This window comes from Zonotrichia albicollis, chromosome 1 (genome assembly GCF_047830755.1).
Source record: "Zonotrichia albicollis isolate bZonAlb1 chromosome 1, bZonAlb1.hap1, whole genome shotgun sequence".
In the NCBI taxonomy this organism is placed as follows: Eukaryota; Metazoa; Chordata; class Aves; order Passeriformes; family Passerellidae; genus Zonotrichia; species Zonotrichia albicollis.
Genome location: NC_133819.1, coordinates 102,861,099 through 102,887,978, shown reverse-complemented (window position 1 = coordinate 102,887,978; position 26,880 = coordinate 102,861,099). Strand labels below are relative to the sequence as shown.

Genomic DNA, 26,880 nt, shown 5'->3' with positions numbered 1-26,880 from the left:
TCTGGGCTCCTCAGTGCAGAAAAGACAAGGGGCTACTGCAGAGGGTCCAGCAGAGGCCACAAAGACCGAGCATCTCTCTTAGGAGGAGAGACTGGGAGCTGGGCCTGTTCAGTCTGAAAACTGAGAGGGGATCCCATGAATACATATAAATGTCTCAAAGGAGCGCGTCAAGAGGATGGTGCCAGGCTCTTTTTTGTGGTGCTTAGTGACTGGACGAGGAGTAATGGTCACAAAGTAAAATGCAGGAAGTTTCACCTCAACATGAAGAAGAACTTCACACTGAGGGTGGCAGAGCGCTGTAACAGGCTGCCCAGGGTGCTCGTAGAGTCTCCCTCTGGAGACATTCAAACCCCATCTGGTTCCTGTGTCACCTGCTCTAGGTGACCCTGCTTGGCAGGAGGGGTGAAGCAGATGATCTCCAGAGGCCCCTTCCAAGCCTAACGAGTCTGGGATTGTGTGTGATTCTGTTTTCTAAAAACTTTGTAAAAAAGTTTTTAGAAGCCTCGGCCTAGCACAGGACGGGGCTGTGCACGGGAGGTGCTCGTCGCCCCCGGAGCGCGGCACAGCCCAGCGCTGGGCACCCCTGCCCGCACAGGCCACGCCGGCGGCCCCGCGTCCAGGGCCGGCCCGCAGCACTCCCGGCTCTTGGGGCGCTCCGGGCACTCAGTGCACTGCGGAGCACTCGGAGAACTCCGAGGCTCCGGGCGCTCCGGGACACTCGCGGCGCTCCGGGCACCCAGGGCACTCCGGCCGCGGCCCGGGCGCAGGCGCGGGGAGCAGGCGGGGCCCGGGCCGCTCCTCCCGGTGCCCGTGATCCCTGCGCCGTTCCGTAGCCGCAGCGCACGGAGGCGGAGGAGCGTGGCCGAGCCCGGCCCGCCGCGCTGGCGAGATGGCGGCGCAGAAGATTAACGAGGCGCTGGAGCACATCGCGAAAGCGGAGAAATAGTGAGCGGAGGGCAGCGGGGCGGAGGGTGCGGGCTGGAGGGAGCTGGTGAGCCGCTGCTAAGCAGCTGCCAGCTCGGCATCCGCGCTGTCCGGGCCGCCCGGCGCTCCTGCCCCATGGAGGCGGCGTGTCCCCTCCTGGCCGGGCAGGGGGGCTGAGGAGACTCCGTGTGGCAGGCGGCCGCACTTCGGGAGAAGAGGAGGGAGTTGGCGGGGCCGCGGGGGCTGGCGCGGAGGGAGGGGGGGGGCATGGCTGCTCCGCCCCTCCTCTGCGTGAGGGGAGCCTTCCTACGGGGCTGGGTGCTCTGGAGGGCCTGCTGCCCCGAGCAGGGACGGTACAGCGGCCCTAAGACCAAACAGTGCGGTCGGTGAGGCCGAGCGGCTCAGAGGCCTGGAGCCCGAGCAGTTTCCTTTAGGGCCTTGTGGCCTCTGTTGCTCCGACCCTGACGGCAAAGCGAGGGCTGTCTGTCACTTCTGCCCTTCCGCTAAAGTCAGTGGGAGGAAGACAAGTCACAGAATTAGTTCGGTCGGAAAAGGTGCCTGAGATGATCGAATCCAACCCCGTGACACAACACAACTCTGTCAACTAGACCAGGGCACTGAGTGCCACATCCAGTCTTTCCTTAAACACCTCTGGGGATGATGAGTCTATCACCTCCTGGGCAGCCCACTCCAATATCTAATAACCCTTTCTGTGAAGAATTTCTTCCAGATGTCCATCCTAAATCTTCTTTTTTTCTAAATGCCCATCCCAAATCTCCCCTGGCACATCTTAAGGCTAGAGACAAGTGGGAGAAAAGAGATATGGAGACTATGTTAGATAAAAGGGCTTGTTTGCTGAGGTGGTGTGTGTTTGTTTCCTGTCCATGGGAAATGCGTGATTGGTGCTTCTCAGCTGGCTTCAAAGACCTGTACTTACGTTTGTGTTGGAGAGCTTAACATCTATGATAGTCTGTAACTGTGCATTTTAACCCTGAATATAGCCATTTTGCTGAATTGCACAGAGTATGGTATACATGTAACAGAGCTGACTAATCCAAGGATGCCATACTTTTAGTAAGAGTAGTGAGAGGCCCTCTGGAAATCATAGATCAAATGTATAAATTGGCATAGAGGGAAAACTTTGAAATCGAAAAAACCCAGCATATCTTACTCAAGTTACTTGACCAAAAGTGCCCTCCAGCAGAATTATTTTTAAGCTTATCTGGAGAGCACTTGAAATAAAAGGCACTGAGACTTCAAATTGTATGTAGATTGAGTGCATTGTATATTTTAGCTTGATGTGTTTGGGACTTCTGACTGTGATAAAAATAACACAGTATAAAGGCCTGTATTAGTGTTACACACTCTGGTCATCATCCAAGTAAGACAACAAGATCACCTTAGTATTCACATGCAACTATTTTGCCAAGTAAAGAATGTATTGCCTATGATGTGTTGGCCTATAACAAATATGTAAGCAGACTGTAAAGTTATGGTAATATTTTAATTTCTTTTAAAAATGAGGAAGTCAGCATATTAAATTCCAAATTGCCTAATGACTCATCTAATTTGCCAATGTTCATTTTTCCCTATGTATTTGTGCCCATGTGTGTCACCTTTTAGTGTCATGATCTATTTTAGACATATAAATGACATGTGAGTCTTTGTGTTGGTAAATAAATTCTTTTATTTGTGTATGCATTGGAGAATCATTGATAATTCTCATAAGCAAAAAAAACAATCCTGTAAAGGAATGCTGGAAACTTCCTGATATGTGAAAAAAATATTGTCAGGTGTTGTGGTATTAGAAATCTGGAGATATCATGTTGGTATAGGAGAAAGTATTTTTCTTCTGCTGACTTCTTGCTGCTGAAAAGATGGACTTGGGCAGATTCTCTGGGAACAGTAGGAGCATGTTAGGGTGAGGGTTGTAACTATAGCAGATAATTGCAATGCTTTATGCAATTCTTAACAGTGCTGGCATTTGTTTTTACAATAGTGATGCCACCATAGTATTGGCACATAGGTAATTGCTCTTTTCCAGGGCTGTTCTAAAGTTTGAAATGTATCTGAAGTGCCTTGATGGTAAAACATAAATCTTTACTAATTGTTTCTTGTGTTTTAGCCTGAAAACTGGATTCTTAAAGTGGAAACCAGATTATGACAGTGCAGCTACTGAATATGGGAAGGCAGGTATGTGGCAGTAAATATGGCCATGTATATTTCAAAGCATTCATCAAGCTTAGTCCCCTATAATGTTTTATGTATTTTTACTACATTACTGTGTGAGTAAATGTAAGATGAAGCAACAAAAAATCCTCTTGGTAGCACTGTAAAATATATTTCAGGTTGTTCTTGGAGATCTAGAACAGTCTCCAAAACCAATTTTTTTTTCAAGCTTACAATTTCTATTTTTTGTATTGCTATATGTGACAAAAATAAAACTTTCTTTCCTTCTTTCACTTGTCCACCCCCAAATCCTGTGACTTTATCTACAAAACAACAGACGATCAAACTGGTTTTAAAATTTTGCTTTATCATCATCTTATGAAATATGTCCTGTCAAAGACTGTCTCAGTAAGGTGAGATGCTGCCAGCTTGGGTTTTTTTTTTTTCAGGCACAGTATGGTCTTGTTCCTCCCTTTTTCCACTGCCAAGTGACACATTGAGTATAAAATCCTTACTTGTTGATTTATTTTTGTTCTTAAGCATTTTCTTCTTTCTCATGGTAGTAATTTGTTGTAGTCTTTTGGCTTCTTACTCTAGGCATTCCTGCTTATTCACCTAAGACTGAATACAAAAATACAAACTTGGAAGAACAACTGGAGAATTTATAAATTGAAATTAATTTTAAATCTTACTTTATATTTTATTAGTTAAACAAGATAGAAATATATATTTGTACCCTGAAATTATTGTGCTGATGAAGTTATATGCTAGCTTTGTTGGTGGCACATTTCTGACCTTGTATAATTTATAATGATTAAAATGATATAAATATGCATTCCTCCATGTCTGTAATTAAAATCCAGCATGAGTGACTCTCAAAGTCCAGTTAAACACATTGAGAGTTGTGTACGATACTGTGGTGGTATGGAAGTGGTGTTGACAATAAATGTCTTTAATGGTAACTAGTAACTAATGAAACAAGGAGAACTATCTGGGATTTTTGGCAAGAGGTTGGTAAATTGTAACCATGCATTTAAAGAGCCTGTTTGCATCTTTAGGTAGCTAAACTCTTGAGCAGCAGTGGTAAAAATGAAGACAATGTCAAGTTGTAAATAAAATCTTTATTTGCTTTTTTGCAGCTGTTGCTTTTAAGAATGCCAAGCAGTTTGACCAGGCAAGGGAAGCCTGTTTACGGGAAGCTGAGGCACATGAAAACAATAAAGCGTATCTTTTCATTGACTGGGGTTCTTTCTTTCCCAGAAGCTGACTAGTTGCTACTTAGATTGGAGTAATGGGGGTTGGCAGCAGGTTATTTAATACATTTGCACATTTGGCAGTGTAACAGAATTGCTTTTTAAAAGTCTGTTCCTGTGTGCTCTGGGTGAGAAAACTGAAGAGCTGTTGGTGAGAAAGTTAGTGTTGTCCCAAATAACAGCAGACAGGTGCCTGAGATACCAAGGTACTGCTTCAGAAATTTAATTGGTTTTTAATTATCTATTAATGCATGGTATAAACTTAATGAAGCTCTGACATTATTACAGTACTTGTAGTACTATTTAATAAGCAGGAATATTTTAAGGAAGTGTGCTTTTTACAACTTTTTATGTAGCCATACATTGGTATATTGCATTTATTCTGTCCTTGGAATTATTTATTTTTGACAACTTGCCTGTAGTTGTAGTAGGTTTGATTTGCCTTTATGGGGTTCCTTGCTTTGAAATTAGTAGTTATGTAAGATCTTACACATTAATATTTTTCCTGCATTATGTTTTTGTGGCTTTTGTCCTTGACTTCAGCAATTTCATGTTTAGTCTCTTTCATGCTGCCAAGTAAGTACAGACGTGCTAAGTAATCTGAAACAGATTTTTTAACATACAGTACAAGTACATTTTGATCTTAGAGTAAGTGTTTTCATTCAGGTAATTTTGCTGCTTCATAATTAGTTTAATGGAAGTGTGAGCTAGGAAAGTTTGAAAATATGTAATGGCCACCTGAAGAAATTATGATTTTGGCATTCTTTAGCACCTTTTGATAGCAAATATTTTTTTCTTAGATGAACTTCTTGTAATTTTGAAGTTCTACACTGCTGAGCTAATTAAGAAATTTTTAATTAAAGAGTACTTCAGAGATGACAATAATCCAAATATTGCCTGGGGATTGGGTTAGAATAGATTTTTATTGGGAAGTGTGGTTGAATTTTGAAGATAAAGTTACATGTGTGCTGTGCCCTTAAATAAAACACTTGAAACATCTTCAAAGCATTAAATATTAACTGTGAAGATGTTAGATAATCAGTGCATGTTAACTTTTGCTCATAACTACAGCTTGTTGTAATACATCATCTCTGACCAAATTGTACATTTTTTTTCTCTGCAGAGCTTATGAACAAGCTGGCATGATGCTAAAGGTATTCTCATTTACTAGTTTTTATTTTTAAGTTCTATTTTATAATGACAAATATTGTGCAGTGTACTGTTTTACAAATATATGTAAGCAAATTGCATATTGAAGTGAAATTTTTCTGTTGACTTATAGTCCCCATCTCTGCCTTCAGTAGATTAGGAAAGCAACATTTATATTTGAGGGGAAAGACAGTTTTCTTTTTGTAAAAGAAAAGGAGAGTTCCTCCTGTCAGAGGGTAACAGAAGAGTGGTGCTGCTTTTACTCATAACTACCACAAATTCATGACTTACAGAAAAGTTTAGGACTTTAAAGTGAATTTTATGGAGTTGATGGTTAACTTTCACTAGCCCTACAAGTTTGTAAATAAAAATTAGAATCTTAATAAAGAAGTTATTGCAATTTGCTTTGATTGGTGTCCTTGCATGTGAACTCCTTTCCTGACAGCAGTGTTTCTGTGGCTGTTGCCTTGTAGGAGATGCAGAGGCTCCCTGAAGCAGTTCAGCTGATTGAAAAAGCCAGTATGATGTACCTGGAGAATGGGACACCAGACACAGCAGCCATTGCCCTGGAACGGGCTGGAAAGTGAGTCTGACTTATTGGTGGCTAGAATCTGTGCAGGGCATGGGTATGTCTGTGCTTTTCTTCTATGTCTTTTTGATGCTTTCAGGTAAAAAATATTTTCCTTTCATCTGAAGAGAAAGTATTGATGTTTATTACAGGTTAATAGAAAATGTGAGTCCAGAGAAGGCTGTGCAGCTCTATCAGCAAGCAGCATCAGTGTTTGAAGTAAGTGGGGGATTTTTGTCTGTGTTTTTAGTTTGGTTGGTTCTTTTCTTTCAGCTGTAAAGTAAAGAAGAAGCCTAAGATTAGGTTCTAAATTACGTTTCCTTCATTTTACATCAGTGGCTGAGTAGTGAAGCTGAAGGCTTCTCATGCTCTAGAGAAGGAGATGACAAAAGTTAGGAGTCAGTTTGCTTTGCCTTTTTCTCAATTTAGGACTTGACAGAATATGAATTTTGTAGTTCAAGTGTTCTGCCTCCTGTTGGGCAGAACAGAGGGTAGAGTACATATCTGCTGTTGGGTACTGGAACCCAAAATAATTTGAAATCCCTGAAGGCACAGAAGAAGATATTTTGCTTGGTGCTCCACCCATTAAAATGAGACAGTGATTTGCCTTTTTACAAGTGGCTTTGATGTACTTTTCTATTGTCAGTTGTCATGGGTATTTTCAGATTAGTAAATTTACATTGACATTCCTCTGCTGAGCAAATCCATACAGGAGCTGGCTGTGGAGCACCAATACACTTTATGTTTCCCTTGAGTGTATGAATTGCTGATCTAATAGCTAACAGTTATTCTAAGTTACAGGTGACACACTTAGATTAAGGTCTAGTGGTCTTAACTCTGTGCAAGTGAAATAAGAAAGTCTGAATTCTTTTTTTTCTTCTCTAGAATGAAGAACGTTTACGGCAGGCGTTAGAAATGCTAGGGAAGGCATCAAGACTTCTGGTCAGAGGACGCAGGTATAGCTTTATCCCTTTTTGTTCTTCTAAAGTTTTTGAATCTTAAAATGTGATTTTGATTGTGGTTTTTTTGTCTTGGTGTTGTTTGGTTTTTTATGTACTATTTATTCTTATTTGTGACTCACTTCAGACTAAGGTCCAGTTTCTGTGGGATATTCCATATTCATCCAGGAACCACCTGATTTTCTGTTCTGGGCTGGGAGAATGTGAGCTGAAAGACTTTTGCTCTGTGAAAACACCAGTTTTCATTAATTCTTAAAATACTTCAGGATTTTTTTTAGGTTTTTTTTCCACCATTAATATGTAGAAAGTACTTGAAAATCTTCTATAGCTGTGGGATATAAAACAGAGGAATTAGGACTGACCTGAAGAATGAAATCTGCAGCGGTCTGGTTCTGGACTTCTTAAAGAAGAATGAATCTTGGAGTCTCAGTGAGACAAGTTTAGTTGTAAATTTCTTGTACCAAACTTGACCTTCCATTCATCTTAGAATTCCTTCACTGAAACACTTAGGTCCTTTAATAACTATATTGCTAGTTCATGGATATCTGACTTACTGGTAGCTTATAGTAACCTCAGGACATATAGAAATGTGTTAGTGTATATAACAAAGCATTCATCTTGTACGGTGTTACAAAAACCAAGGTTTCTCTGAATAAATACCAGAGGTGTTCCTAGCACGTAGACAAAAGGAATTGCTGACTATATATTTACCTTACCTCTTAGTAAAATCTACTGCTGATTTGTAGTTGTGTTGCTGTTTATTTGAGTAGACTTGCCACTGTATTAGTTAAACACTTTGTAATTAGCCTTGGGTTCACTCTGTTGTATTCCTGGCACTGATACTCCTGTTTTTTTGGTTTTTAGATTAGATGAGGCTGCACTGTCTCTTCAAAAGGAAAAAAGTATTTATAAGGAAATTGAAAACTACCCCACTTGCTATAAGGTAAAGTCTAAGAGAGAACTTTTGATAATACATTTCAATTTTTTAATTTTTTTTATTACTGACATCTGACAGATGATGGGCACCTCTTGATTCAGCGATAAGTTTCTTGCTGAATGATGAGAATTTGTGGTAATGGTGTTTCCCCAAACTTCAGCTGTGCTTTTGTAAGTTTTAAGATGCTATTATCTACAGGAGCTGTCAAAACTAAACAACACATAAAAAATAAAGATGTTATCAATAAAACAAACTACAAAAACTGTTACTTGGGACAGCAATCCATTAAAATGTTATAGGACATAACCTATTTCATACCAGCTGAGATGATGGCTTTCTGCTTTTTCACTAGATTGTTCTGACTCAGTTGTTGTGTCAGTTGTTGTGCCAGTAGTTGTGTCAGTATCTTAGGATGGTTGTGGATTGTAATGACCTTTCTCATACTCGATATTAACAGTCTACTATTTTTCTCATATTTTATTGTTAATTTCTAAAGAATCGTAAGGCTTGCTTTTTTTTTTTTGTTTAGAAAACTATTGCTCAAGTCTTAGTTCATCTTCATAGAAATGATTATGTTGCTGCAGAAAGATGTGTGAGGGAAAGTTACAGGTAAGTCTACTTTGTGTGCTATGATTTTAAACTGATTGTTTCACTAGTGTAGATCTATCTTGCTTGACATTTTACTTTCATAAATTTTTAACCTGCACTTCTGTTGACTTACAATACAATAATAATGTCCCCTTGTGTATGGCTATCAGGAATCTTTTTCACTCATAACAATTTAGCTATAGTGGCTACAGTGATTCTTCTTAACAAACCTAAAATACAGAGTCATAAAGAACTACTTATGTGTGACAGAGGAAATGAGATGGAAATCAAAAGTTCTTGCCACGTTACAGGAGAAAATTTTGGTGTCAACATATGAATTAGTGTTTAACCCTGGCAGTTCTTCATTTCTACTTTCATTGGAACTTCAGTAGCAAAATCTCAAAACAACATGTTTTTACTTCAACTGTGTTTTTAGTGAAATGAAGATATGTATAAGTTAAATTGTAGTACTTTACCTTTGAAAATTTTTTGAAGATTATTTATTTAGAAATAATCTTTCAAGGTCAGTCTTTAAACATCTTGCTTATGTTTTCCAAATCTCCAATTTTATATACAGAAACTCATGACAGAATTATTTCTGTATGTGAAGTGGAGAAAGAGTTTATTGACTTATCAGGAAAAAAAATCAAATATTCTTGTTTCGTCTTAACTATGATTGTGGTCTTATTTGCAGTGTGCAAACTAATATTACTTAAAGTTTAAATTTTATGAGTATGATTCATGTACCTAAAGAAATCAACTCTTAATTTCCTTCAGTATACCAGGATTTAATGGAAGTGAAGACTGTGCAGCACTGGAGCAACTTTTAGAAGGGTATGATCAACAAGATCAGGATCAAGTTTCTGAAGTCTGTAATTCTCCACTCTTCAAATACATGGATAATGATGTAAGTAGACAGATCCTGTGATTGGGAGATTTTTTTGAGTTAAGAGGGTGGGGATTTTTTCTTAGTAGAGAAAAATAAGAGCACAGTCTGTGCATTTATTGTGACTTCCTGTCATGCTGCCCTTTGATTGTGAGCTTCCTGCATTCTTTTACTTTGCCTGCCAGTGATGGTGCTGCCTACCTTTCAGATGGTGCAAAGAGTTATGTGAAAGAACAGCTTGTTAAGGATTTGCTTAATTTGTTTAATGAGTAGACCAAAATTCAGGCCTCTTCTGTTTGCTTCCATAAGAGCAAGAACAGTCTGCTGCTTCTGCTTTTTCTCAGAAATACCTTGCAGCAGATGAATGTGCATAAACATGAACAGAGCAGGATGCCTGCAGGATGGCATCATTGAATGATTTTTTCCATTGCTTGTTCTTAGTAAGGTACTCATTCAGGAACTCATTTTGAATTGGGAACAAGTAGTTGTGTCTCTTTCCCCACCATTTTTTCTTTAATTGAATTTGTAAATTGTAGGAAGTATAAGATAACAAAAGTGTGAAGTAATGGAAACAGCCATCCCTACCAAACCCTGTAGCAGTATTGGCTGATTTCACTTCATTGAATAGTAAAAATTGAGTTAGTAGTCTTGCTGAACAACACTTATAAAACTGTTTACATGATCTAATAGTAGATAATGTATGAAAAGCTACATACTGGAATTATTTCTTTTCTACATAAAGCTTGAACCAGAGGAGGTTAAAGGAGGTTCAAAATGTGGCCAATTTATTTGATAATAAGCAGCATCAATACAGATCTTATATCCCATTCTCAGTGTATTTGAGAATGAGAAAATTGGACCAATGTTATATTTATCCCAAGCTGAGAGCATCATCACCCTGTTTTTGTACTGCATGTTGCCTGCTTGCTTATTGTGAGCATCAGTCAATTCTGTGATAGTACAGAAATTAAACTTGCCTTGTTATTGTCAGTATGCCAAGCTTGGTCTTACCTTGGTGGTCCCAGGAGGTGGAATGAAGAAGAAGTCACCAAACGCTGCCCAAGACAAAGCCAGAGGACCAGCTGCAGCGGGCTCCCATGCTGATGAGGAAGAGGATGAATATTCTGGTGGACTGTGCTAGCTACAGACTAGGTTGTCACATCTGACTGACTTGTGAAGCTGAGCATATCCAAAGGTACCAGATTTACCAGAGCTTCATTGCAATTGTGATATGGGAATCCTAATATTAACTTGGCAGCTTCTGGGTGCAGTGCAGGAGAAAAAGCATGATTGTACCCATCATCCTGAAACATCTTTGGACTTCATCTCTTACCTGGCAGGAGCTTCCTTAGGGCCCTGCCTTCAGCTGATGGGAAAAATTGAGGAGAGTTTTACTAAAAGCACAGTTTAAAAGAAACCAAAACTTCAGAAGCACTGGAGAGGGAGTAGTACAAAATTTTAAATGCTGGATTTCAACAACTGACACTTCTGGTCCCAGTAAGATGTTTGCCTTGTCTTCAGAGTTAAATGTATCATCATTCATCTGGCTGTTTATCTCCTGGTTAAGGCCATTTGAGGCAGACTGTGCCAGGCAGGATTTTTGCTTGTGTAAGCACTAGGGGGAGCATTCAGTTTGTTTTCAACATGTTTTTACTGCACAATGTTATTTTAATACCTTATTTTTACAGTAACCACATGAGTGTGAAAAAACACTAAGTCAACTAGTTTGAAGTTATCTTGCAAGCTTAAAAGTACTTGGAAATAAATGTGTCCATAGTGTTTGTAATGTGCACCTTAGAAAAGGAAGAAGTGAACCACCATTCTTAGCAGTGTTTTTGAAGCATGCCATAACCAAACTGAAACTGAAACCAAAGGAAACTGAAGTTAGCAGGTAACGTGCACTGAATATAAACTTCTGAAGACAAATGTTTAACAAAAACTTACATAGAATGTTTCAATGATATGTTTGAGTTCATAAGTGTCCTAGGTGTTTATTTGCTAATCAGTATGCTGAAAATACGAAATAATAAAATGTCTTCATACATTAGCATGTATGAAGACATTTGATTCTTTCATATTTTCAAAACATTGAACAGGTGTCTCCTATAAGTAACATTTTTCAAACTTGCTTAGAGTCCAAGGTAACCAAATTTTAATGCATCCTATTTATATTTGGTTTCAAGTCATCATATGTTTTGCAATCTTCATTCGTGTCCTGAATTTGTTTCACCATTTTATGCTTAAAAGTTGTTGAGTCTAGAAGTTGAACCTGTGGCTTGTTTTTTCAGCAGGACCTAAGCAAGGTCTGCCCTAGGGTGATGTCATTTGGAATCCAGCAGGGATTTGTATGTGATGCTCAAAGCTCTGTAAACAAGAGACCAAAAGCACAGTCTAAAGTGTTGAGATCGTGTCTGCCATATTAAAGAATTGGATGTCATCAAAAATATCAACCACATGTGTGACAAAATTGTGTCAGGCGTAATTGTGATAAAGGTTCAAATTTTAGAGCGCTAATGCTCACTTTGCTTGGGGTGAATAGCACTCAATAACATTGAGATAGGAGCACAAACTGCAGCATAACTTGCTGTCACATTAGAAGGTCACATTATTCAATTTAATGGGTGTTCATAAACCCGTTTTGTGTCTTTGTCTTGTGTAATAATAACCATGAGTTTTAAAGCTATTTAAGATGCACCTGTAGGTCTTCACTATCTGATGGGTAATTTCCCTTTGTTACTGATGATGTATGTAAAAGTTTTGGCTCTGTGAAATTTTAGGAAGTGAATTGCTTTTCTCTGAGAATGCTTGCAGTTATACATGAAAGGTGGTTTTGAAGACTTTCCTAGAATTCTAGAACTCTTCTAGAATTTTTGCTGTTGGAGGAACTCACTGCAGTTTAACTGGAGTTTAACTTCTGCCTTCTGGATTCAAATCAAGTGGAACATAACACTTACTGTGGTGAGTCTTCATCACAGGTAGAAAAAATGCACATGTAGGAACTCAGGGGACACTAAGTTGTTTTCTTCAAGCATTTCCTGCTCCTTCTAGTTCTGAAATCAGTCTTATTGTGTGAGCCCAAGGAGTCTGCTTTTTGTGTGTGTGAACAGTTGCATGTATCTGAAATGATGAGGTCCATAAGAAAACTGGGAACTGTGTGTGCTTCTGTGGAAGAATTTTCAGATTTATTTAAACTGTGCTTGTAACACTAACAGACCCTTAAAAGAAAATTTAAAATTTCTGTTGCATTTTAAAAACGTACTTTCCATATGACAAGAAAAAAGCGCAAAACTGTCTTCCTCCCTCCTCAAGTTGTTTCTTTGTTCTGTGCCAAGTGTGGAAAATCTGGGACAAAAGTGACTGGTACTAAACATGTTAAGCTGCCATTAATTGACATTTCTGATTCTTAGTAGTAGAATCTTAATCTTTAATTGCAATGTTGCTGCAAAGACCAAATCTGCAGAAATGGAAGCATCTGAAAATAAGATGGTCTATTTTATATAACTTATTCTCCTATTTTAGACAGTGAAAGTGTGTTAGGAATGTTAACTGCAATGTTTAACTATAGAAGAAACTGTCTGTATATTATGTGTTAGTGTTTGTTTCTATCTTTCAAAGCAATTTGCACACTTATGTAAATACCATTTAAGTGATCTAAAATGGAAAATATAACATTTACAGCAAGAGAGTTTCCAAAACCAGTGTTGACTGTAATAAAAAAATAAATTGTGCATGGAGGCTGAGCAATGGCTGATGCAATGTTTATGTAAAATCAGAAGATTTCTAAATTATCTGTAACTTAATAGTCAGATGATCAAGTGCAGTGTGAAACCTGTGCTTTACTTGTTCTTTTCCCAAATTTGTGGTGTAATAGAGTACAAAATGTGTTTGCAACAGCTCTACAGATGCTGCCTCTTGAGGCTGTGTGTTTCACCAACATGAAGAATAAAACTTGAAATTAATGCATATGTGGTAGCTTTCTGTGTTGTTGACCAGGTCCTGCTGAGGGCCACCATTTGAAAATTAATGTTAATTATATTTAATTTGTCACTGGGGTAGATTTTCAAAGTGGTGTTTTGGCATGAGAATAAAAGATTGGAATCAATGGAGAGTTGATATCAGTGGGAGTTTGAGAAACAGCTAGATTTCACACAACTTAAGGATGTGAATTCTGTAACTCTTTGGAGACTTCATAATAGTAGAAAAATCTCCTTTTCTACTATTTTAAACTGAAACTTGCTGGAATATTTGAAGGTTGAAGAATCTGGCACTGAAGTTCTTCCAGTGTAGCAGGAATTGTTCCTTAGATGCTGCAAATATGCAGCTGTATAAAATTATAAGAATAAGCTGCTCTCAGGAGAACAAAAAAAAAAAAAAAGCCATGTCATCTAGATTTATAATAAGTAGTGAACTTTTTTGGATGCAGGAAATGGAAAAAAGAAGCGACCCCAACCTCTATGACTAGTAGTGGTAATAAAATTGGAGGAAGTAGATGTAACTTTAGAGAGCAGGAGGGAACCACTTGGGATCTGCGGTTTGAGTCTGAGCAGGGCCATGAATCTCCGAGTTAATGGTGTGTAGGTGCCAGCGTGCCCAGGAGCTGGGCTCTCCTCTCCTCTGTCTGTAGGAGAGGATGTGCAGAGACTGCCTTCCGCAGGGCTGGCCGCTCTTTGTTCCGGAGCCGCTGCCCTTCTGCCGTGCTTTCCAGAGTGGCTGTCAGCCTGGAACAGGAGCGGGAGGCAGCTGCAAGGCTGCACGTACGTTTCCAGAACATGTGGCTGTTGTGATTCATCTGCTGAGTCCTGTGGGAATCGGGGTAAGGAGCGTGGCTGGACTGCGCAGTGCGCACTGCCAGCATCTTCACTGGTGTGCAACCAATGTGGACTGTGCCACAGAAATATTCTAGTCCTAGAGTGACAGAAGCGGGCCCCAGCATGTGCACAGTGAAAATGGGTTACCAGAAGTTGTCTTGTTTTCCTTTTGTTTGTTTTCCTTTTGTATTCACGTGCCTTTATTTTGCGTTGTTTCTGAGCTCTGCGTAACCCGGTGTGTGTGTGTTATCTATCCCGAGAGCGTTGTTCCCTCTCAGCGCTAGATGGTGCCGCAGAGCTGGCACCGGCCTTTCCTCCACTCCCAGGAGCCTCTGCTCCGTGTCCGGAACGGCTTCTGCCTTTAAATATGCTCAGCTGGAGCGTTGGTTTGGTTAGAAATAGCCACACGGGGACCTGCCCTTGCTGCTGCTTGTCGTGGCTTGAAACACCTGCCCGAAGTCCTAGAAGTCAGCTTAGGAAGACAGCTTAGGTTGTTGTGTTTTCACTTGTCAGAATAGGCCTGGGAAATTGGGTGATTAAGAGCCAGGTTATGGATAGTGGGTGGGTGGGTGAGTGGACAAGGAAAGCAGTAGCCAGTGTGCACTATAACCTGTTAAAAGAAATTTTTAGTGCAGCCACAAAATTTTATGAAATGCCTCGTGCACAGACATGAACAAGTATAGGGGGCAGGGAAATTAACAAAATGGAAGGAGTGAGTAAGCTGGTCATCAGGCAATGGTATGTTGATGGGTGGAACAGAGAGCTCCTGCTGTAATTTGTTGAAATGAGTTTGCTTAAGAAAAATATGCCACTTCCTGATTCATCCACAGAGGCAGGGAGGGAAGGATGAGGACTGGCATGACTGCTCTCTGCATGCTGGGGAGAGGTTCTGCTGCTGTGTGCCATGTGAGGCAGTCTGAACACAGACACATCCTTTGCCTGTCACCAACTGACTGGAATTCAGGAATGAAAGGTAAAACTTTATAGCTGCAGACAGGGACTTCTTTGTGTGTGTAGCTGACAACTTTCTAGCCAATGCTTGCTGTGCTGGACTGCTCAACAAATGTCCCAGAGTAATTGTCTTGGTAATAATAGAGCAGAGAATTCATGAGGTGTAAAGACCTATGGTATACCCCATGTGTTTTATGGGTGCCAATTATTTTATTTAATTGGCCACCATCCAGTCATTTTCTGGCTCCTCTTTTGTGTCAATGTGTGATTTTCCAGGCTGAGTGACTGGAGGAAGAATGAGGATCCTCTCAGCTGCACTGGAGCCCAGAGCACAGGTTGGGTGTGTAAGGAGTGAGTGGTTAAAGCTGGGTGGAATTGGGGGCTAAGGCAGCTGTGTAGCAGCACAGACTGAGCATAGCATTGCAAAGCTTTAGTAACAGAGCTGCTGAAAGAGTAGTATATTTTAAAATTCTCCTTTGAGTAAGACATGATCTGGTAACTCCTGCTACTGCCTTAATGTTTATCTTCCCAAATATACCAGATTCTGCACCTTGTGGGAATTCCTGAGAAGCCATTTTCTTTGAAACAACATCAAAGAGTTATTTCTCACCTCTTTGAAATACTTCAGTCTAATCCTGATGCACTTTGGTGAAAGGCCATGCTGCTGAGAAACATTGGAAAGTGAAAGAAAACACCCTTGTTTTCCGATGATTCAGGGTTTATTTTTTCCCCTTCAAATCTTAATATTCTCTAAGATGAGGATTTTTTTCCCTTTGTAGCTCATGCATGTTAGTATGCAGTCTGAGATTCAAATAGTTGTTTTTCTGTATTTGTCATCCTGCAGCCAACAGGGAGCAGATTTCTTGTGACCGAGATGGGGACAGGGAGAAATCAAGAGTGAAAGTATGAACGTGACTGCGCATGCTAGTCACTTTTTGGTTCTTTTGGGTGTGCTAAGACAGAACTGCTTGTGATCTCTTCATGGAGAGGCTGTCATATGGCTTCACATCCAAGTGGTTTTGCTACCTCTTTTTCCTGGAGATGCCAGGACTGGAAAAGTTCACACCTTGGAACAGCCTCATGGCCAAACAAAATCCGGTATTAATGACATGCAACCAAGGTAGTAAGTGCAAGTAGCAGCCTGAATGCACACACATGCTTTATGCTTATCCCTACTTGCATTTATAGCATGATTTTTGTTTTAGAAGGTCATGGATATCTAAATGAGGAACCCTATTTCAGAAGTAGTGTTTCTTCACAAGACTGAAGTGCAGTAATGGAATGACTTGAAATTTTTTATAATTAGGGTTATGCATTAATTGCTTCTACACTTTTGAAAAGTTGAGGTTTCTGTTTCCAGGATAAATTTCTGTGTACGTTTTGCAGGAAACAGGTATGGGAAAATATTCCACATCTTTGATCACTTCAGTGGACTTTGAAATAGTTTGTTAAAAATGTTGAAGGGGAGAATTCAGAGTAACTTTCCTCAGGGTATTTCAGGAATAATGCCTGTTGGGTTTTCCCTTTCTGAGTTTGTGTTGTGGATAATTCCACTGATGACTATGTGTAGTATTGTATTGCTATAATAAAAAATTTGACCACTTTTAAGTACTGCTGCTACTAGGACTTTGATATTTGTGAACCAGAATATGGGAGAGATTAATCAATTCATTCACTATGACTGAAGTGTAGAAAGAGGCTAGGAGGCAATGTGTGATGGAAAGGAGTGGACTTAGAGGAAACCAAGGAGGATTCCAGTCCAGTGCTGAGTACTTGTGCCCTTTTGTCATTTCCTGATCATAGAATAAGGGTGAAGGAACAGCTGGAGACAAAATACATTTGTTGTTTTGACAAATAAGAGAACAGCATGAATCACACATCTGATAGCTTGTGTAAATCACAGAAGTCACCAATTTTATCAGATGCTTGAAAGTAGTTTGAGCATAAATCTAATGCAAGGCAGCAGGGGAAAGCATTTTGTATGATGACCCTTCAATTAAGATCAAATTTATACTATTCTGTTCTAATGCATTTATTCAGTAGAGTTTCCAGATGCACAGCAGCTGAATAGAGTGCAACAAAAAGTATCCTGTTTGCTGCATTGTTTCCTTTCCTTTTTAGTTGTGTACATTTTGTTTTTGCTGCAGGAGCAGGAGTCTTCCTTGAAGGCTTTGCTGTATATCTCTTTCGGGGTGGGTTGTTTTGGTTTTGGGGTTTTTTTAATGTGGGGGTTTTTTTGGGTTTTTGGGGTTTTTTTGTGTTTTGGTTTTTGGATTTGTTTTTGGGTTTTTTTTGTTTGGTTTTGTTGGGTTTTTGGGTGTTTTTTTTTTTTTTTGTTTGGGCTGAAGAGAAACCAAACCTTTGCTTTAGGTGGATGTTCCAGTACATTTTCACCCTTTTGACCACTTTTTGTTGGATTCTCAGCATCTTATTAAAATCCTTACTTTTTAATTTAAAAGTGCTGAACTTGGTTTGTGTCCACTGATGTGAAACAGTAGTTTCTCAGTAGAGGTAATGTACTACCATGGATCTGGAGCAGATGGAAAAACTCAGTTTTTGTCAGGAATCCAGGATGTGCTGTGTTAGTGGCAGAAAGGCTGGCATTTTGTCACTGTTTTCCATTATATGTTTGACCAAATGTAAATAATGGGTGGATATGATACAAAATCATTAGATTTAGGCCATGCCCATGTTGAGAGTTGTGGTAGATAAAATGAAGTCTTGAATTTCCAATGTACAAATTATTTTTCCACCCTGGAGCAGATTTTTAGGGGCTGTCATTTATCACCAAACTCTTTTTCTTTTGAGTGTGGAATTCATACTTTTGGAAGTTAACTTAAAGAAGTTAAGTTAGTGGTGTGGCTCACTAATATATCACATGCTGTATGATACAGAATTATAGAATTTTGAGACAGCTGGGCTAAATGTGAAGTAATGGCTTAAAATAGGAATGGTATGGTCTTTGTCAGTCTTCTAAGTTATTTTTGTGTAGTTATTTGTCTTGGGCTCTCTTCCTGATTTTCTTAAACTTCATTTCTAAGTAGTTTTTAAAGTCTTTGATATTCCTGATTTCTGTATGAATGGTTGGAAGTATCTGGCAGTGATTTTCTCTTCAAATGAAGATTTGAGTTATTCCTAGACAGCTGTGGTATATTTTTGTTCACCTTGTCAATCTCTATATTATATTTGTCCCTATGGTTCACTTTGTTTAAGGGATGCCACATTACAAATCAACCATGTGAGTCTTACGTCATGATTTTCAAAGTGTTCTGGGTTTTTTTGGGGTGGATGACTGACAGCCTGTGGACCTTTGGCAAGCTCTTATAGTCAGGCCGTAATCAAATTGTTTGGAGCAGAAGTCTAGGACAATTCTTGATCTTCTTTCTGCTTGTTGAGCTCTTTAATAAAAATCTCTCAGTGGTAGGAAGGAGAGGTTCCATGAAGAGCCTGGAAGCTGCACATCCCACCTGTGCTGAAGTTAAAAGAATCAAAGGGTGAAACTTTTGTAACCAGCAAGAGAGTGTTTTGTGGAGAAAAGAAGAAACCTCACAACTTTATAAAAGTTGTAAAGCTCGGTATGTTTATTACAGCACTGGACGCATGTGGAGAATGCTCTCCTTAAAAGTCATGCGTACCTCTGAGAAATTCAGATCTCCTTTTATCCCCCTCTCAAATACATATGCATACAGTTTCACAATAGGTTCATACATATTCATTTTTATGGGTTTCATGTGACTTTTACCACTAGTTCCTTTTTATCAGAAAGAATTCCGAGGTCAGGTCGACTTGCCCTTACAGCAGTCTCTGTCTCTCTCTGTCATCTTCTGTCTCTCTCCCCCTTATCTCTGTCCTTCGCTGAAGTAACTTCGCTGAGCTTAGGCCTTGCAGTCTGGCTAAATAACTACGATCTCGAACCACAGACTCAACTCAAAAATGTACATTTCACCTACATTAAAATGGATTTCTATCTTGCAAAATTTTGACTTTGGTTCAAGAGGATGAAACACTGTGATAGTCTGTGCACAGATCCATCTGCACCCATGAGTGCATATGCCTTAAAAAAAATCACTTTCATGAAAGGACAAGAAGTAGCTAAGGTAGGGAAATGGCATTTATTTTTTATTTCTTTCAGTGATGCAGATTTTAAAAAAATTATTATGGATGCTTTTATAGCAAATATTGCAATCACAGAGCTAGAAGCAAATTCTGAGCTCTAGTTTCGGATCTGGATCATCAATTGAATGTCCCTGGACCTCAGTGTGGGAGATAAGTTGGAGTCCAGTGTTCTCCAAGTGCATGTTAAGCAGTAAGCACTCTCCTCCTCTTCTCTCCCTCAATCTTTCTCACTCCTGTTAATGTATTTGCCTACAGACAGAATAGAGCAGATCCTCAGCTGTGCAAGGTGCACTGCCTCGAGGCAGCCAACTGTACCCACCAGCCAAAATTCCTGCATTTGAAGAATTGCAAACTTTTGGCTTTCCACCCTTTCTCCCAGACAGGCAAAGGCTGGACTGAGACTCCTGTATGTGTTTACCAGGCATAGGTAAACCCTCTCTTAGGGGAATGATACTCACTTTCTTCTTCTGTCAGGACTTCTAAATGCTGGATCATGCTTGCCAAGTCCCTGAGTGGAAGAGACAGGTGGATAGAGAGATAGAGGCCACAGATGAGTTGGAGGTTGAAACAACATCTACCATTTGTCAAGGTCATTAATTTCCAGGCAGATTGTCTTTGAGCTCCGTGGGGCTGTTTGAATTATTACTGAAATGCAGCAGTTTCCAGAGCTGAAGGATCCACAGCATAACAGTATGAGCATAACAGTATGCAGAAACCTCACAGCGCAATAATATGAAAAATAATTGTCTCTAAATACTGCTACAGTATGGATTTAAAATAGGAATTTGATGCTGTTTAGACTAATTGCTGGACTGGTTAGCCTTCCATCATCACCTCTGGTTCTGCTATATGCCTTGGTTCAGCTTTTCTCTTCTGTCATGAGAATTTATTGACTCATATTGTGGTCATGGCCCTGTTACACCCAGTGATCCTGTACCAGCTTACTCTCCTTCTATTTGGTACTTAGAAATTACCATGTTTCATTCTGTTGGTATAACAGACTCTTAATTAGACAGTTCCTAAGCAGTAATGCCAGGTAGGAATAAATCTGCCAGACAGTAATGTTGCTGTAACTCTCCACTTATAGTGAGTGGGTAACCTCAGGTCAACAGCATTTGTATTCTGCCTTCAGTGAAACCAGGGCTGAATGAAGAGTTCTGGAAAGGTATAAACATACTTGAAGTACTGGCATTCAGAAATATGAAAAAAAACTCTGAACATTATGCATTGAAAGCTTTAGCACAAGTCTGATATACTGTCTATTACAGTCAGTCCTTAGTTAATTGCTGGCATTTAAATTCTCATAAGACCTGGAATCTGACATTTGTTGGCTTCCTCCCCTCCCTGCCTCCTTCTTTTGTCCTCCTCCTCCTCAAAAAAAAAAAAAGTTAAAAAAAGCACACTAGTTGTCTATATCACAATCTCATAAATTACCATGGTGGAGTTAGTTTTCCAGCTGCCTGTGACCTGCTGGGTATTTGTTGGGGGAAAAAAAATTCTAAGAGTTTCATGTCTTAATATGAATGATCCATCCTAAAGTTTGGACTGGATTGATTATTCCCCAGTTTGAAATATTTTCCTCTTTTATTCCAAGAGTAGTAACATTAAGCTAATCCCAGGGAACCTGCCACTCAAAGTGCTTTGGAGAGATAACATAATTGGAGAGAAGAGCTGGCAACTCGCCCATGATTTCAAGACGTTATTGGTCTCTGATCACCACACTAAATGGAAGCCAGGTTCATTTCAGCAGTGACTTACTAACCCAGAATGGAGTTAATTTTTACAGAGAACATTAGAAAAACTGTTCAGCCAATGCTAGTGTTGATGTTGTGTCTTCAGTGTGTTAAGAAGAGCTGCAAAGCCACACATGCATTGCTGCCCCAAGGTCAGAAATTTCTGTGAACTTGCAACCCAAAGCTATGCAGCACAACTTGTACCTTATAACCCACAAAACAGGAAGAATGCTTATCAGCAATAATCTTGCTTCTACCTTTACTTTTTATACTAATTCATTTAGCTTATAAATGCATGTCTTCTGAGACATGCATTTATAATGTTTAAGTTGCTTTAAACTGGGAGGGATGGTTGGGAAGCAATCCAGCCAGAATGAGGACAGGCAGCTAGGGACACGGTTTCCTCCAGGCTTTCTCTCTTGAGGTGAGAGATGTAACATTCAGTTTAATACATCTACTTCAGGTAAAGCTGCAAATAATGGAAAATGGATGACCCACAGTATTTGGGAGATAATGCTATGGTGGTTTCTCTGGATATACAATATGAACTCATGGGACTGACTGATCCTTTTCTTTTGCTCACCCACTTAATTTCATTTCTCTTCAGCCCCTGTAAGGAGATAGAGCAATGAAATCAAGGCAGAATATTGTGAGAAACTGAACTCTTCATATGGGGCAGCTGAAGAAGTCAAGCATCTGATAGTAATTGGTTAGTAAATTAAATTTTAACAACGTAGAGTTTGCATGCAGTCCAGTGCTTCTCCCCTAAAATAAATCACTCAGATTTTCAAATATGAAACACATGTTTTCTGTCTGACCCTGTCTTTCATGGAGCAGTGGAGATTGCAAACGCAGATGCTCAGGTTTGTCTGCGTTCTTGGCCGACGAGGCTGTAAATGGCAGCTTTGCTCTTGGAGCGCACGTGACACTGACATTGCTCGGTGCACTGCAGAACAGACACAGCTTCAGGCAGGCAAGCTGAGCTGGGGCCTGCTCAAACACTTTCACTCCCTTTAGGCCTTGTTCACCCAGGGTAGGACTGTGACCTGGGACCACAGGCCTGTCACCCTGATTTTTTAAGATTTTCTAAGCCTTCTGATGTTTACATTCTTGTAATGAACTTTCTCACACACTTTCTGTAAATAACTCATTGTTTTGCATTCTTTTATGAGGGAGGAAAAATTTGATAGACTGTTAGTTTGTCCAGTGTCATTGGAGAGGTGGCACTTTCACCCTCCAATCCACTGTCCCTTTTGGAAAGCAATAAATGTTGGAGTCAGATAATAAACTCCCCTTGAGAGCAGAGTGTGCACTTGTGTTGTTTCGTGTCCTACAGTGACACAGGCCCAGCCTCTCTCCCCTTCCTGGCCTGGGAGGGAGGGAATGCCAGCTGCCCCTGTGACATGGCTGACAGCAGAAGGCTGGCAGTCACCTGCCTGTTGCAGACATCTTTTCGCTAAAAATCCTTTATTAGGATTTTTTCCCTTCTGAGGAGCTGAGGCCTCAGAAACAAAATGTAAACAACGGTTATCTGCTGCTGTGGAATGCATCAGGTGTGTCTGTGATTGGGCCATCTTGAATGTTTACAATTAATGGCCAACCACAGACCAGAAAGCTTGGACTCTCTGTCCGAGCCACAGACCTTTGTTATTCATTCTTTTCTATTCTATTCTTAGCTAGACTTCTGAGGAAACCTTTGCTTTTTTTTTTTTTTTTTTTTTTTTTTTTTAGTTAGTTATAATGTAATATATGTATATCATAAAATAATAAATCAAGCCTTCTGAACATGAAGTCAACATTCTCGTCTCTTCCCTCATCCAAGAACCCTTGTGACCACTGTCACACCTGCCCTCTCTGCCTGCAGCAAAATGCAGACTTTTCCCCTTTCCTAGCTGTTCTGGCTTAAGCCCAACAGCCGTGGAGCAGTCTGGCTCAACTGGTACCTGATGGCTTTCCCTAAGCTTGCTCCCTGGAGCCACAAGGCCCAACACTCACTTGGAGCATTGTCAAAAGTGCTCACCCTTTTCCCAGAGGTGTTCAATGGACCTGCCCAGTCAGGTTTCCCTTTGAGAGCCAAATCCCTTGAACTGTTATTCCCCAGGAGAAAGCTGGGGCTCTCTGCATACCATTTCTTCCCTCTCTCTCATCAGAAGGACATGTCCCAGTCTGACACCTAATTTTTAGCACTGCTATACTGGAGCTGAAGGGGAAGCTGCATGTTTAAAGCTTCAGATCTGCTCTGACTACAGTCAGTGGGAATTTTCCTGTGTAGGTGCTAAGTAAGGAAGTGTAAGCAAAACTTGGCCTGTTAGTTGTAATTTTTTTCCCATTATAAATCAAATCCTCTCTTTAATTTTTGCTTGAAATTTCCCTCCTAGAGAGGAATTTGCTGTAGCTATAACATTGCCATGAGGTATTTCAGCCATGAGAGCTTGAAACTAGTTTTTTCCTTTTCTAGAGGTTTCTTAGGGAATCTGACTTGGTCTAAGGCCTCTGTGATTTACTGATGTGTTTTGACCCATAGAGTGATGTTGCTGATTGTTGGAAGAGCAAATGGATTTGCTCCTGATGGCAGCTTAGTAGTCTGAGGAGTTAAAAAAAGCTTCTGATGAAAGCACATGTTTTAATGCCCATGTATCACTGCTCCCTAGGGCTTAATTGGCCAGCTTGAAAAATTAAAGTCCTGTGCTTGAACTTCCTTGTAGCACCAAAATAAAACAAGTCTTGGCTCCAGGGGAAGCTGGGCTTTGCCTTCCTTCAGATGTGTTACAGCTCTAGGAAGGGGCACTCTGGGACTCTCCTCCAAGGAAAGGACAGTGGATCTCCTCATTTTCAGTCACACTGACCCATCACTGTGTTGGTGATCTATAAGACCTTGTGCTGGGGTCTGGGAGAGGAAATAGAGGCAGTGGGGATGAAGTGAATAAGAATCAGAGAAATGAAAATGTGCAGAGGCCAAAGGCTGGAGCAGGACCATCATTTCAACCTTTTGCTTTGAGGAGACAATGTTCTTAAATAATCTGAAAACTCCTATTGCCTCCTGTCCACACCTGTGAACAGGATGGGACAGAAAGGACACATCAGTGGGATAAACAGTCAGTACCAGGGTTCTAACACTGATGTCATGTGTGATTTGGGTATTTTACAGTGATCTAGCTCTAGCCTGGTCCTGTGCACCATCTCCTCTACTTCTCCATTACTACCCCATCACATCTCCCCAGAAGGAAAAGGGCTGAAGACAAAAGGAATATTTTGGTCCAATGGGCTGAATTGCCTGTAAGAGGTTATAGCACATTTAATATGCAGCGGCAGAGCACCCTTTGTGCTAGATTTAAATGGAAAGGATTCAGACACTGTGCTACCAAACCACTTCATAACAAAAGTTAGAGTTTGGTAAGAGGGATCTGTGCTGCAGATCTGAACTACAGTGCTTCTGCTGTGGGCACACCACTAACAGGAAAACAGACATTTGCATTTCACTGCAAAGAGGCATCCCCAGAGAGCCTTGTGATACCTTGCAGTAAGCAACGCTTAACAAGATTTTCTTCTAAGAGTCTCTCATAGCCATGTAATACCAGGAGAATTGTTTTGACATGGGAAGGAATTCTTTAAAGCACTTTGATTTAGTTGCACAAAAGAATTTAGTCATGTGATCAAAAGTAGAGTCTGTAGTTCAGCATTGCTTTGGATGTTCACTGATCATCTTCAATCTTAAGTTACATTTCTGATCTTCAGATCTTGCTGATTACATGAAGCATGTGGAGCTGCCTTTGTGCAGACTTCTGTCAGCAGCCTTATACTCTTTCAGTGCCTGCTTTTTTGTACAGGGTCTTCAGCATCTTTTTTTGTGGGTAGTTAGAGCTCTTTTATTATTATTTTTAGAGCCTAGGGTTCTAATTTCCAAGCTGATGAAGTCCTTATCAAAGTTAAATGAGCCTTTGGAGTAGTCAATTATATGGTAAAGGTGGAAATTAAGTTTTTACCTACTGAAAGTTTTTATTGAAATTGTTTTAGCAAAACATCCCTGCACTAGCCACTTAATAGAGAGTGTATGCTGATATCATGAATGTATTTTGCAATGTAAGAGGCCCTTTCCACTCATTTAGGCACATGACTATGCAGTCATTTCTGCTAGAGGGCTACAGTGCACGTAGATTGTAGTTTCATGTAGGAAACTAAATTGATGTACTTCATTCTCCAGATTAACAGGCTTATTTTATTTGAGATGATGTCTTTATCATCATTTCGGCTTTTAAACCCGGAGATGTTAGTCACTACAGCCTATTATTGTAAAAACTAAAAGCTAAAGCTTCTGTGTGAATTGCTGTTTGTTGACAAACTCCTGCATTTCAATATAATTTCAATTTTTGTGCTATTACTGTCTGGATGTGGTTTCTAGTTCTGCATTAAATTAAAGTAATGACACTGGAATTATTTAAGATTTGCTTTTTTTTTTTTTTTTTTTTTCTTCTGAGGGAAAATGTGTTAACAGCAGTCTTGGTTATGATGTGACCAAGAACATGGCAGCACTCTCCAGTGAAATTCCCATTTGCGGTGATGTTTGCAACCAAGTATTCTTTCATCCTATATTGTGCAGAGCCACGAGGCTGATGAAAACAGACCTGCAATCCGTCACATCTGAGCTGTGCTGCAGCCTCTCACTATTGCACAGGCTGCCTTCATCACCCTGCTTCAGCTGACTCCTTTTAAGCCAAGCATCATATTCTTTTACTCAGCAGGCAAGCCCTTCCTAGCACCTGCAGTGCCTCCTGTTAAACCTGGCGCCATCTGGAAATTTGGCTGCTGTGCTTGCTGGGTCCAAGGCTGTGCTGACCTGCTCTGCACTGTGCTTGGTTATAGAGGTGTCACAGCTCTCTGCAGCTGGATCGTGGTAGGGCTGAACCAGGCTGGAGGTGAGGCCACAATGCCTTCCTTGCATGGCACAGATCCATAGAGATCTGTTTCTGTGCACTCACTGGCAGGGAGGAAGGGGAGCAGGTCTGATGGGAGGTTTTGGAGTTTTGCCTTTGTGCAGAGTCCTTGTTACTGCTTTGTGGCCACCAGAAGCTGTGGGGCTGGGCACTCCAGGCAGACACGGCTCCACACAGGCTTGTGGAGTTAACCTTGGAGATTGAATCTTTTGTCTCTATTAATAAGTGATCTCTGTGTCTCTGTGGTATCTGCAGCTTTTGGAAAAGTAGCAGATGTGGGACTCTGCAAGCTTGCAATCTTTCAGAGCATTACCTGGATCTTGCTTTGCTGGTCTGGGTAGAACCAGCTCTTTGCTGACTGCTGCTGACACAGGTCACTGGAGCAGGGTCTGCTCTAAAACGCTCCTGTTTGGGATTCTCCCAACAAAAGGTGCCAGCTACCAAGTAGACTCAGCCCATCCACAATATTAAGTAGGTCCTAAGCAATCTACCTTGAGGAGCATCTGAGTTTGGTTTCTTTTAATCATAAATTACTTAAAGGCCTGCTTTTGCTGAAAAAATCCCATACTGATAAGCTGCTAATGTAATGAATCTATGCACAGCTATCTATTCAATGTATTTGGTTATATGTAAAATATACCAATATATGCATTGCAGTAGCTGATACAACAATTGCTTAATGCAGGGTCACTCCTCTATGCCATGGGATGATGCATATGAGTAAGTTTTAAATGTGTTTTTTTCCAGCTGAGCTACATGGCTGTGAATCTTGTTTCCTGGTGGCTACATACCGTATTTAATGGGGGAGATTGCACAGACTCTGCTACACAGGCAATTCTTTGGAGGGGGATTTCACTGCTGAAGGCTCCCATATTGTTGCCTTTTTTCCTAATTAAGACTGCTGTTAG

At 40.4% G+C, this 26,880-nt stretch overlaps 1 protein-coding gene across 1 annotated transcript; it reads left to right on the top strand.

Moving 5' to 3' along the window:
• Positions 1-777: 777 nt before the first annotated feature.
• NAPG (NSF attachment protein gamma) lies at positions 778-13,396 on the top strand. Its single transcript, XM_005486706.4, has 12 exons — positions 778-945; positions 3,050-3,117; positions 4,233-4,317; positions 4,905-4,922; positions 5,470-5,500; positions 5,969-6,078; positions 6,216-6,282; positions 6,949-7,019; positions 7,887-7,965; positions 8,489-8,568; positions 9,325-9,454; positions 10,425-13,396. The coding sequence occupies exons 1-12, from the start codon at positions 890-892 to the stop codon at positions 10,572-10,574; spliced, it is 945 nt and encodes a 314-aa protein (XP_005486763.1). The 5' UTR covers positions 778-889; the 3' UTR covers positions 10,575-13,396.
• Positions 13,397-26,880: the final 13,484 nt, after the last annotated feature.